Raw genomic sequence first — 13,358 nt, 5'->3', positions numbered from 1 at the left:
TGCGTCGGTATAGCTAAGGAAAATTTAATCTTCCCAAATACTCATCAGGGCACTCCATCCTGCAGACCTGACAGCCCCACTTATAATTAATTATACAATTTCGATGGGAATATCGACTAAACAAAGCTATAAATCATAGAAAAAGTCAATAGGCATGGACACATTCAATCATGTCCCGACCAATGATTACTACTCTTAAAATACAATAATTATTTTCAGGAGCCAGCTTGAATTAAATTTCTGTCAGGCTGGTACAAGGCTGGTGGGTGATGAAGGATGCGATGGATTTTTTGGGTTGAATTTGGCCCAGGGACATTTATCCTTTTAGATAGGTAGTTTGTTTTTAGTGATCATGGTGCTGCGTGTTTAACTAGACCATGAAGATTAGATTATCTCCAATGGCTCATTATATCATTTATCTTTTTCTTCCATTCTTGATCTGGAAGATTTCCTGCTTCTCGGTGCGTAAATGAAACGGCAACAGATTTTGAAATATAATGTTCTAAAGTGGCCTGCCTGCCTGCCTGTGTCTTTGCAAGCAAACGTGAGAAGAGTCATGCATGGGAAATTAACCCAACCGAGGCTCAGAATGCTGCTGGGATGCCAAGAACGGCCATAAACAGGAATGATCATCTTTTGCACCATCCACCCCCTTTTCTTTTTTTAAAAAAATGGTACTGAAATACTGCACAAATATAATTATAATCTTTCGAGTTGCTTTAAAAAAATAAACTGAAACACACATATGATACATCAAAAGAGGAAAGCTGTTTTTTTCATTGTTTATTTATGGCTGCTAGTATTTCTGGTGAGATAGCACTATGCTAAAAATTATGTGTTGAAGTATAGCTTTTACATAATGCCCATGAATTCCCCATACCTTCCATGCAGAGGGGATTATCTGTATAAGCAGACAGCCAATGCTCATTCCTTTTTATATACTCATATATTTAGCAGGGGCTATAAACTCAAGGTCTACGAGTCCCTCGGCACTCACAGTCCACTGTCCTAGGACTGTGCCCTTATGCATCTCCTCACCCATAATGGGGAAATCACGCTATAAGGTTCCTCATCTCCAGATATGACTGTCAACTTCTAAATAGGTAGAATGTTAAGAGCTCCATGGCAGGGGGCATTTCAGAAGCTAGTATGTTGGTTTCAGCTCTCTGCTTGCCTATCATCCTTCAGGGACAGATGTCCACATGCCTGAACAGGTAGGGTAAAAGGCCAAAGGCGTAACACAATGGAGGGAAAACTACACTTAAAAGACTGGGCAATTCCTCCAGGCTGTATCTTGCTATTCCTATCAGAATTTCCTGTACATCAAGGGTGACGAGCCTGTGGCCCTCCAGTTTTTGCTCGACTGCAGTTCCTAACACCCCTGTTGACTGGCCAAGCTGGCTGGGGTGATGGGAGATGAAGTCCAACATCTCAAGGATCATCTGCATCGTCCTGGAATAAGTCTATAAACCATCAAGTGTGCAGTGGTGAGGAATGAGATTCAGTACGCCCCAAAATAATAAACAGCTCATAAGGCCTATGTAGCCAGGCTTTTCTGAAATGGATTGGAGGAGGAAACTGGACTAGCAAAGAAGTTTCCCTTCAGAGATACATGGTACCTATAGCATACACTGGTCTACCCCAGCCTGATGTCCTTCAGGAGTTTTGGTCTACAGCTCCCATCAGCTCCAGCTGGTCAGGGATGATGGGAATTGTAGTTCAAAATAGATGATGAAAGCTGACACATGCCATCACATGGAATACACATCTATTGTACAACATATATGCTTCCTGTATGGTATTCTAGGAAGATCAGGTCAATTCCAGCTGGAGCAATGTCAGAGGAGCAATGCAAGGAACTACTGCACTATTTCTAGATATATAAAGTGTTGATGGGGCTCAATCTGCTTCGAAGAATCACCTTCTGATTTGGGAACCCCTCCCCCCCAATTGCTGTGTAGTCAACCCAGTGAATCTGCACTTTCACCACCTTGAAAACCAATGCTGGAGTGAACCACAGCACCAACAAAGCCCTGTATACACCTCCAAAATGTGATGATGGGTACAATAGTCATTCATGCTTGAAGAGTGAAGCAGCCCTGATTCAATCAGTGTAAGAACAAGATAGGAATGGCATATGTATTAATATATGCAAAGGGAAAAGGTAAAGGACCCCTGACAGTTAAGTCCCGTCGCAGACGACTCTGGGGTTGCAGAGCTCATCTCGCTTTACAGGCCGAGGGAGCCAGAGTTTGTCTGCAGACAGTTTTTCCGGATCATGACTAAACCGCTTCAGGCGCAACGGAACACTGAAACCAGAGCAGCGCACAGAAACGCTGTTTACCTTCCCGCTGTTTATCTACTTGCACTTTGATGTGCTTTCGAACTGCTACGTTGGCAGGAGCTGGGACTGAGCAACGGGAGCTCACCCCGTCACGGGGATTTGAACCGCCAACCTTCTGATCGGAAAGCCCAAGAGGTTCAGTGGTTTAGACTACAGTGCCACCCGTGTCCCTAATATATGCAAAGATAAAACAGAAATCCTTCAGCATGATATTACTATACAGTTTACCTTGGAAGCCGAACGCCTTGGCTCCCGAATGATCGAAACCCAGAAGTGGTGTTCCGGTTTTCGAACGATTTTTGGAAGCTCGATGTCCGGCGCAGCTTCCGATTGGCTGCAGGATGCTCCTGCAACCAATCGGAAGCTGCGCTTTGATTTTTGAACAGTTCCGGGAGTCGAAGGGACTCCCGCAATGCGTTCTGTTCAAAAACCAAGGTACCACTGTATAAAGAAATGGCAATTGACAAGAAGGATTGCATTCCTATGTGGTAAAAGTATCCCTGTCTTCATATTGATAAAAAAATGAAATAAATGAACATCCCTAGCAGTACCTGATATTCCAAGAAATTAGTTTGTGCAGTAGATCTCCTTATTAGTCAGATTTACTGCTGCAAACATCAATACTATTGAGGTTTGTGGCTTACAATAAGCATTGTTAATTTACACCCGCTGGTGTTGGGGGCCACAAATACAACAAGAAAGATCTGTAAATGTGGAAAACCTTTTCAAGGTGTCACTGTTCTTTGATTCTCCTATGGTTTCTGGTAATAATAGGTCCATTCCCCGCCCCCCGCTCCCCAAATGTGGGAACAGGCTATGATTCTGTTACACTAATGAAAACATTCTGTTTCATGTTTCATGCTACCCTTAACAGTGTCAAATGGGAGACGAAATGAAGATAGCAAACATATATGAGGCTTGATGAGCCTGTGTGTAAAACAGAATTAAATATTTTAACCATTTGTTGCATCATGAATTTTCCTTCAAAAAGGCGAATACATATTTGAGTCCTAGTGATCTCCAAGGAATTCAAAGCTTTAACCTTGAGCACAATTAAGCTAAATCTGCAGCCCCATACCCATGGAACAGGGAGTTAAGTCCTACTGAACTCAATGGGACTTATTCCTAAACCCTAAACTGTGATTAATTTTCAACTGTGGTTTGTTGCCACAGCTTCCTAAACCATGGTTGAGAATGATCTCGTTTCAACAAACCACAGTGAAAACTAACCAGAGTTTGTTGGGTTGGGATTGTGATTGATTGAAAAGGGAAGCAAAAGCTTCCATGCTCCCCCAACATAGCTATGCCAGAGGAAGGTGTGTGAGATACTGAGGTTGCCCTTTGTGGTGCTAGCCTAGGATTCAGTAACACATTCAAAGTATCTCAGAGAATGAATGTACCTCAAGTTACAGACACTTCAGGTTACAGACGCTTTAGGTTACAAACTCCGCTAACCCAGAAATAGTACCTCAGGTTAAGAACTTTGCTTCAGGATGAGAACAGCCTGGAACAAGTAACCTATGTACAAAATACATGGGTCTTTTGTCAAATCTAAAGAGAAAAGGTGCTTAAAATTCAGCAACTGTTGCTTTGAAATACTCAGTGGCAACCTGAAAAAGATCCAGCATTTTAAGGGAGAAAAGCTTAGAAGCTTAGGAACACAAACTCTACAAACATGACAAGGTAAGTTGTGATTTGTTGCTTCTACCCGAGTTTAAAACATAAGGAAACCCATAATTTGGTTAAAAAATAGTAATCAGAACTCAAGTTAGCTGGAGAATCCAGCCCATGTGAACTTGGGAAAATGTGGTGGGTTTGCTCATGTAATTTTACTCATTTGAAACTGTTTAGCTTGCTTGTCTTTGAAATGAATTTTAAAAGGTTGTGAGCTCATTTCATAGAAATGTAAAAATAAAAAACCAACAAATAAAATAAACTCATGTCAGAGACATTAATGTTTTCCATGCTATGCATAGTCATATTCCTTGGAGCGTCCAGGGTTCAAGAGCAGAGCGTTACATTTATAAAATGCAATTGTACAGCTGGAAACTCACCGCAGTGCCATTGTTATCTCTAAAAACATCTTGATTAAAATAGTCAAAGAGTTTCTTTTCTAACTGTAGCATAACCTGGAAAAGAAGAAGAAAGAGAGCTTGTAAAGTATTTTAAAAAATGATAGTTTTACATGTTCATTAACAAGGGCATTCTTCCAAATTGTTTCTCAATCCCTGTTTTCTTCACCATTAAATCAAGACTCCTTCTGACTTTTTGAAGCAAAACAAACAAACAAAACAACAACCTCCCCCCCCACCAAAGCAAACATACAAAGCCTTAAGAACAATGTAGTTCAGAAACTAGGACTAATCCAGAATGTGGCAGCTAGACTGGTGACTGGGAGCAGCCACTGGGACCATAAAACACTGGTCCTAAAGGATCTTCACTGGCTACCAATACATTTCCAAGAACAATTCAAAGTATTGGTGCTGACCTTTAAACAGCCTCAGCTCAGTATACCTGAAGGAGCATCTCCACTCCCATCGTTCTGCCCGGACACTGAGGTCCAGCGCCGAGGGCCTTCTGGCGGTTCCCTCACTGTGAGACACAAAGTTACAGGGAACCAGGCAGAGGGCCTTCTCGGTAGTGGTGCCCTCCCTGTGGAACACCTTCCCTTCAGATGTCAAGGAGATAAAGACATCGGAAGGCAGCCCTGTATCAGGACGTTTTTAAATGTTTGACAATTTACTGTGTTTTTATATGTTTTGTAAGCCGCCTTGAATGGCTGGGGAAACCCAGTCAGAGGGGTGGAGTATAATTAATAAAATTATTACTATTATTTCTTAATAAGGGGAGGGTCAACACTTTTGGGGGGATACATAGGGCCCTTCTCACATTATGCTTCCCTTCCCCTCCCCACCCAAAACCCAACACTATAGGAGATGTTATGGAAATATCAACTTCCCTCAATAAATTTGCTAGTCAGAAATTGGATAGCTGTTTGCAAGTATGATGCAGGAAGCCACATTCTTGGGACATCCCTAGGAGAAGGATTACAAATATTTTCATACATTCCAGTATACTTGCACTGGTATGAATGACTGTGAGAAGTAATCCTTAGATGGGTACCGGTTGGTTGGTTGGTTGGTTAGTTATTAATTACAAGTTCTATACCAGCCATCAACCAAGTCTGGGCAGCTCATATTCATTCATATATATTTACACACACACACACACACACACACACACACACACACACACACACACACACATTAAGATGTAACTTCGAAGATCACAAGTGGGTTTCCCCCATGCTGATGGAAGGCTCTTTGATCTATTGGGGGCTACAGTTATTTGTTAAGTGAGCTGATTCCCCCTCCCCCCTGTGCCCCCCCACTCAATGCCTACTCTCATGTGCCCCCCCCCAACGTGGTGGAGCTGCGGGGTAGGGGTGGGGTGCCCCCATTCCACTTACAGAAGCCTCCACTGGATCAAAAAGCCTTCCTTCGGGGTGAGGGACACCATTGGATACTACCTAAAATCAACCAACAACACCAGAAAATCAGCAGGTCAACTTAAATGGCAGCACAAGAAGCATAAATCAATATAAAACCCATGTAAAAAACAGCAAATGGGGTGGGGGCGGGGGTGGTGGTGGAGAGAGTACAGTGTCCTTCGCTTACGTGGGGGTTACGTTTCAGGCCCCTGCACGCATCACTGAAATTGCGTAAAGTGGGGAGCACCCCACTTTAATAGGGAGTGTGTGCAGGGAGGAGAAAGAGAAAAAGAGAGACTCGTGTGCCACCAGGGCTGCTGCCTAGAAGCTGCTCAGGGCTGTTGACCGGCCTGTCCCAAGCCTTCCCTCACTCAGGGCCACTGCCCTCCCACTGCAGTGAATGAGAGGCTGAGAGTGACTTCCAGGAAGTGGCCCTGAGTGAGGGAAGGCACACTGTTTCAATCGATTTGTTTATCTCATGGCGTCCTGCGTAAAAGCGGCCGTGCACAAGCAGAACGTCCATAAGTGGGTGGGATGCCAGTACTAAAAATCTAAAACTGCCCCACTATTATCTTCCACATTTTCCTCTCAGGAACTGAAGGTGGTGTACAGTACATGGTTCTTCTTCCGCCTTCCAATTTCCCCCCACAACAACTCTGTGAGGTAGGTTTGGCTAAGAGTCAAAGACTGGCCAAATGACACCCAGAGAGCTTCATGGCTGAGTGGGACTTTGAATCCTAGAATCTGAGGATTCAACACTCTAATCCAGTGGTTCCCAAAGTGGGCAGAAGTTCCACTGCGCAAGCAGGTCAGTTGTGTGAACAGAATAGCGCATTGGATACAACCCCGTATGTTCTGCTCTTGACATATTCACCGTAGAAGTACAGAAGTCGTGTGCTCTGTAGCAGAAAATTGTTAAGTGATGTTTTAAAGTATGGAATCTTGACTCCTTGGGTTTTATTGGGATTCAACAAATATCAATAATTTGAGGCTGAGAACCCAGACTATTGAGGGAAGCCCAGTCACTGAATAATGTGACTCCTCTATTGCCCAGAATTCAAAATTAGACAAACGTTTTTGTAACTAAATGGGCTGTTACATTATTTATTCCACTGAAGTCAGCAAGTGTTTTTTGTTCCTTGGAATCTAGAATGTAGACTAGGTGGGGGGTGTTCAGTTACGTCTGTGCTCTCTTCAATGTCAAGGAGTGCATTTTGTCACCTACCTTTCGGTCATTATCAGATTCACGGAATATAAGCTTGACTACTTCATTAGTGTCGGCAGCCCGGACAGTCTGCATTGTAGCCTTTGCACAAAGTGTCTGTTAAAGGGAAGCATAAACAAAGAGAGAGAAAAAAGAAAGATTTGTTTGTTAAAAACATTTTTAATACGACACGACACAGAATTCCACCTCCTTTGCAAAATGTTAGTTAGTTGAAGAGTGAAAGACAACATTAATCTGAGGAGGTCCATTTATTGCAATGTGTCTGTTCTGAATATGACCACTGTTGGCTCCCACCAGAGTCCCAATTTCAACTCATTCAAAAAAAAAATAAGGAGTAACCTTCTTTACTCCTCCTTTGCACCCACAAAAAAATCGGATGATCATTTGTAAAATTCAAGAACACAATTTATAGATAGGATAACACAGTTTCTTCTTACAACCGCACAGACTTTAATTGTTCCCCTTACAGTTAGGAGAACTTCATAATCTTTTATACTGGCATATTTATTCCCCATCTATGTGGGAAATTTCACCAATCCTTTGCTTTGCTTCTGAAAAGGCAGTTTGGAAGGACAACCAGATTCATAGGATAGAAAGTACCAAAATGGGAAGCTGGACTGCTCTCCTGAAGCAGGATGGATGTGTTTCAGGGAAGGGTACAACTCCTGCAAATGCCCACAAAGGAAAAGGCATGAATCCCTGTTTAGGATATTTTGATTGCAGAAAGCATCTTCTGCCCAGTGCTTCTATGTTAACATCATCAGATGCCACTTGGCTTTTGAGTTGGGAGTTCCTTAAGCATCTTTAAAACTTGAGGAGGCTCAGGGTGATGGGTTGAGAATCACTGTCCTGATAATAAGTGCTCTGGGCACCCCCTGACCCACAACCATCCTAAGAGGAACAGGGGAACTTGCCTTCTACCAGGTCCAACTAATTGTCCATAACATTGCTTACTCTGATAGGCTCTGCAGGGTCTCAAGCAGCGGTCCTTCCTTTCACCTGACAATTTTATCTGGAGATGGTAGAAACTGAACCTTCATGAAAAAATATGTGCTCTACCGCTGAGACATGATTTCCACGCAAACCGATACAGAAAACCCTGGTTTTTTATTATTATGGTGACTAGCCCTACTGAGGGACACAGGTGGTGCTGTGGGTTAAACCACAGGGCCTAGGGCTTGCCAATCAGAAGGTCAGTGGTTCGAATCCCTGTGACAGGGTGAGCTCCCGTTGCTCGGTTCCAGCTCCTGCCAACCTAGCAGTTTGAAAGCATGTCAAGTGCAAGTAGATAAATAGGTACCGCTACAGCGGGAAGGTAAATGGTGTTTCCGTGGGCTGCTCTGGTTCGCCAGAAGCGGCTTTGTCATGCTGGCCACATGACCTGGAAGCTGTACGCCGGCTCCCTCGGCCAATAATGCGAGATGAGCGCCGCAACCCCAGAGTCGGTCACGACTGGACCTAATGGTCAGGGGTCCCTTTATCTTTTAGCCCTACTGATGTCTTTGGAATCCAAAACAGGGAAGGAAGCAGCAACAGATCTGCTTCCTTTACTCTTTTATCGCAACAAACTCCATGACTTTGGGATCTTAAAAACAAAAACTGTTTCAGCTTTCCAAGTGCAGTATAAAAGTAATACATTTTCTTTTTTTCCTTGGCGGTATGAATTTGAAAGCTAACTCTCTTTTTCCTTTGGCTCCACATAGGTACAACAAAGCAATCTGCTGGAACTTCTACTAGCTTTCAGATTCTGAGTTCTGCCACCTAGAAACTATGGTGCTGTTACACTGGCGTAACCAATAGGAACCTGCACAGGCTAGATTTTAAAAGTCATGTCTCGGAAGAACGATGTCCAGCCTATTTTAACGTAGGTCAGCTGTTTGAAAACAAGCTCCAAAGGTTTCTCAGTTAATGAGATTGTGTTACGGGCAACACAGGCAAAGAAGGGAAAGGAAAGGTAGCCATACCAAGCCAATGGAGGCAGCCATTGCTTTTTATTTTCTCCTCTTTAACCCCGAGCTAATCACTTTTTCCACACATCCTCACAATTTGCCTCGGACCCCATTTTGTCTCTTTTGACAAGTAATTAACATTTTGCCATCTGTGTCTGTATGCAGTTACCAGTGAGGTAATCCCCCGCCAAGCCATTCCCCAAAGTGAGCCGCCGCCCCCCACTCCCCACTTCTGATGCCGACCATTGAAATTCAAAGCACAAATTAGCTAATCAGGTCAAGCTCCCCCCCCCAAAAAAATAGCTCTTTGGACTCATGTGTCACAAATCAGTCTGGTTGCCTTTAAACAGCACACCAGATTAGAACAAGCACCCGAACAAACCAAAGCGGAAAACCCGCTGCTCTCCAAAGCTGGTTTTCTAAAGCCCTAACAAATCGCTCCATCTTTCACTCATTTAAACCTTCCAAATGAGGGTCAATATGGTCCCCGAGCATCCAAATGCTAATGCGCTTAAGTGCATTTAAGCAGCTTTCCATAGTGAATGGGCCGAAGAAGGGCTCCCAGGGACAAGGCAGGGTTACTGTCACTGCCGAAAAGTCATTGTAGCCACCCCTAGAGTGGTCGCAATTCAAGAAATTCATGATTTCTGTCTCTTAAAGGCATCTGCTTGGGAACATTCCCCCCCTCCACCCCCTGCCCCCAGGAACTGCTTTATATCTCACAACTTCAGCCTTGCTCCAAAAGAATTATGGTGGTGGCGGCGATGATGATGATGATGATGATGATGATAATATAAAAACCTGAGACTCCTGAGGACCAATGTGAGAAAGAGCTCATGTTGCTTTCAAAAAGTTACCTTATTCACAAACAAGTGATTAGGCAAAGATTCATTTATTATACAATCAGGAGAATTCTTGCCTCCCCCACTCCACCCTCCTTTCGCTTTCTACAAAGTCGTAGTCACCCAAGCAGAAAACTATCGGAAACGTGGGGTTTTTTTAAAAGGCAAGCCTGCTCCCTTATGAAGGGATTTTTTTTGTGGTTGTTGGTATTTAAAAAGAAGGGGGGGGTAAAACGCTACGAAAATACACTGCTCTTTTCAGTCTCCTACAGTCTCTTGAAGGGTACTTTTTGGGAGGAAAGAAGTGAGACAAAGAAATCAGAATAAAATACCAGGGCTTTCTTGTTTAATTGCAGACAATTGCTTTTTCCTATAGAAAATTGCCATTTCTGCCTTCCGGGGGGGGGGGCAGCAGTGGGGATAAAGAATCCATGTCTGAGCTTTATACGGCATGGGAAAAATAAGGAAAGGTGCCACAGAACAGAGAAGTACAATCCTCATGGAAAAAAAGTTTGCATTGTTAAAGAACACAGCAATAAACAAATTTGCTGTAATAGCACACCTTTTCTATGATAGGAATGTGAATTTGAATTGTTCTGATGCTGAAAAGTTTATAACTACTTTTTTTGGACCTAATCGTAATGGGTACGGCTCCAATTTGAAGCCAACAGCAAAAATCTTCCGCTAATGTCTGGGCATGTCCAAACAACCTGGCAGGTCTGGATGATGACATCATATCCTGTGATGCAATATTAACAATGGATCTGCAGACTAGGCTCTGAGCCGAGAGAGGGAGATCAGCTGAAGAGGAGCACAAGCTCAAGATCTTCTAAAAATTTCAAAATGCATGGAAGTCCCATGGCGTAGGTGGTGTGTGGTAGTGTCTGAATTGGACTGCCATATATTGCATCCACCACTTGGTAGTGTCTTCCATTTACATCTCTGGGATTTGTTTCCACTTGGGCGGTATAGAAATTAATAATAATAATAATAATGCTACTTTAAATCACAGTTTAAAAGCAACTACGCAACATGATGGGGAACAGAGTAAAAACTGAGATTGCTTCACATCTCTCTGATTTCTACTGTGCTGTTGGAAGTGAAATGATGGTTTGTCTTAAGGCTCTTACGTAACAAACCCTGGTCACAGCTTGTGGTTTGTTTGAAGAAAGACAAAGCTTTGGGCTTCATCAGTGCCTGAGAAAGAGAGAGAGAGACCACCGGGAGCCCATGTAAGCCACTCTGAGATGTCAAAGGGAGAATGAGGTTTATTTATTTATATAGCCCTATTAATGTGTGTGGTGTTTGACTGAGTACCAGAGGGCAGCTCTCTACACAGATGAAACAAACCATGATCTCTGGCTTAGTGTTACATCCAAACGTAGACTGTAGTTTGTTTTGCTCTGTAAATTGTTTTTCACTTACTGATCATAATGCTAAGCCAGGGATCGTGTTTCTTCCTCTCTTTGCGCTAGCAAGGAGCAGATGGACACATTCAGGGTAAACCATTAGCTATTTATTTGTCTGTTAACAGCACTTTTAGCTTGCCTTTCATCCTATCATTCCAGACTTGGGCTAACTATGGTTTGCAATTATGAGTGAACTAGGCTGGTATATAATTCAACAAAGGGAGACAACTGAGGAAGGGGAAAGAAGTGGAGGGTAAACAGGATTAAGAATATGCTTTATTTTACTTAGGTAGCTATAATATGCTTCAGAGAATTGTGCCAAAGAGTGTAATAATCAAATATTGCACTGACTCTTTCTGTTGCCACTAAATAAATAAATACAGTTTTCAAACAGGATATGTCATTTTGTGTCTCTAAATAAGCCTTATTTACTTATGACACGGGTGGCACTGTGAGTTAAACCACTCAGCCTAGGGCTTGCCGATCAGAAGGTCAGCGGTTTGAATCCCCACGATGGGGTGAGCTCCTGTTGCTCGGTCCCAGCTCCTACCAACCTAGCAGTTCGAAAGTACGTCAAAGTGCAAGTAGGTAAATAGGAACCGCTACAGCGGGAAGGTAAACGGTGTTTCCGTGTGCTGCTCTGGTTCACCAGAAGCGGCTTTGTCATGCTGGCCACATGACCTGGAAGCTGTACGCTGGTCACGACTGGACCTAATGGTCAGGGGTCCCTTTACCTTTACTTATGATAAATACAGATGATATTAGTATTTTTACTTTATCAGGGGATATCCAACAAATTCATACTCAGAATATACCCATAAAAATCAGCAGACTTGTTACTTAACTTTACTTATTTCAGTCTACTGTGTGCATTACTTCTGTGAATAATATGCAACGGGCAATTTGTGTGACAAGACTTCTGGTTTCTCCTCTCGTTTGCCCCCCAAATCTGCTGTGGAGGTACCCCAAACACTGCAAAACAGATTTTGGGAGTTTGGAGGAGGAAGGAGAAGCCTCACTGCATGAGCGGATGCCTGGTTGCACTATGTTATTTCTCGCTATATAACTGCAGTTATATTGTAAATATAATTGCAGTTTCTATACTTATAGCATCGCCATCTTTGGTATTTTGTTCCACCAGGAATACATCCCAGCTTGCCCATGTTTTTCCATGCATGATATTTAAATTTACCTACAAAAAAATAAAGTTGGAAAGGGAGAATGTTTTTTAATTGTCTGAACCAGCAGTTAGCAAACTTTTTCAGCAGGGGGCAGGTCCACTGTCCCTCAGACCTTGGGGGCGGACGGACTATATTTTGGAAAAAAATATGAATGAAATCCTGTATCTCACAAATAAACCAGAGATGCATTTTAAATAAAAGGACACATTCTACTCATGTAAAAGCACGCTGATTCCCGGACTGTCCGCGGGCCGGATTTAGAAGGCGATTGGGCCGAATCCAGCCCCCGGGCCTTGAACTAAAGATGGGTTCTAAAGCATTAGAAAGTTTACTGGGTGTTAATACTGCAGTACTACTTACAACTATTACACTTAGGAACAACTGGGGGTACTTGAAGTTTTAAAATCCTATTGGTCAAGACTGGCAAACAAAACCAAAACCAAAACAGGATGTCTGTGTTTGAATAAATTAAACTGACATTTCCCCTTGTAGATTGCTCTTCTTTTGCCCATGTTCCATGTTCTTTAGCCCATGTGGTGGTTCATGTATTGCAAATCTCACAGCTAATGAAAGCATTTCTGCCTTTCTAGCCAATGACCTGTGAGATGTTCAGAATTAGGCATGCACATTCAAACCTCTCTTTTTATTTTTTTTAAAAGGTTTCTGCAAAATTAAATTAAAAACATTTCAAAAACCCCAAAGGTGCACTCTCCAGGGACAGACGGATGCCAACCAACTAACATGCATGTGCTAGCACTGCTATGTGGAAGCATTTGTTTAAGAAAGCAGCCAGGGAACTTGGTGAGTATGTGGTGGTGGCAAGGCGTTGAGAGCACAGAGCGGTCTATGCTATGGGGTCTAACTCTAAACTAGCCTCCTGTCCTCATGTGTGGCGGATGACACTGTCCCATCACCAGT

At 43.0% G+C, this 13,358-nt stretch overlaps 1 protein-coding gene across 4 annotated transcripts in view; it reads right to left on the bottom strand.

Moving 5' to 3' along the window:
• The window catches only part of INPP5A (inositol polyphosphate-5-phosphatase A), a 237,210-nt gene that overhangs the window by 41,238 nt on the left and 182,614 nt on the right, over positions 1-13,358 (bottom strand). For 3 of the 4 annotated variants that reach the window (XM_035137830.2, XM_035137829.2, XM_060274834.1), the window contains 3 exons: positions 7,060-7,155; positions 5,814-5,873; positions 4,399-4,473 (listed from right to left, as the gene is read on the bottom strand). In XM_035137830.2, coding sequence (XP_034993721.1) covers positions 4,399-4,473; positions 5,814-5,873; positions 7,060-7,155 — 231 coding nt within the window. The remainder of the gene's footprint in view (positions 1-4,398; positions 4,474-5,813; positions 5,874-7,059; positions 7,156-13,358) is intronic. The other variant, XM_035137835.2, reaches the window with a different exon arrangement.

This window comes from Zootoca vivipara, chromosome 5 (genome assembly GCF_963506605.1).
Source record: "Zootoca vivipara chromosome 5, rZooViv1.1, whole genome shotgun sequence".
NCBI lineage: Eukaryota > Metazoa > Chordata > Lepidosauria > Squamata > Lacertidae > Zootoca > Zootoca vivipara.
The sequence above is the reverse complement of the archived record's forward strand: the minus strand, read 5'-3'. Positions and strand labels throughout refer to the sequence as shown.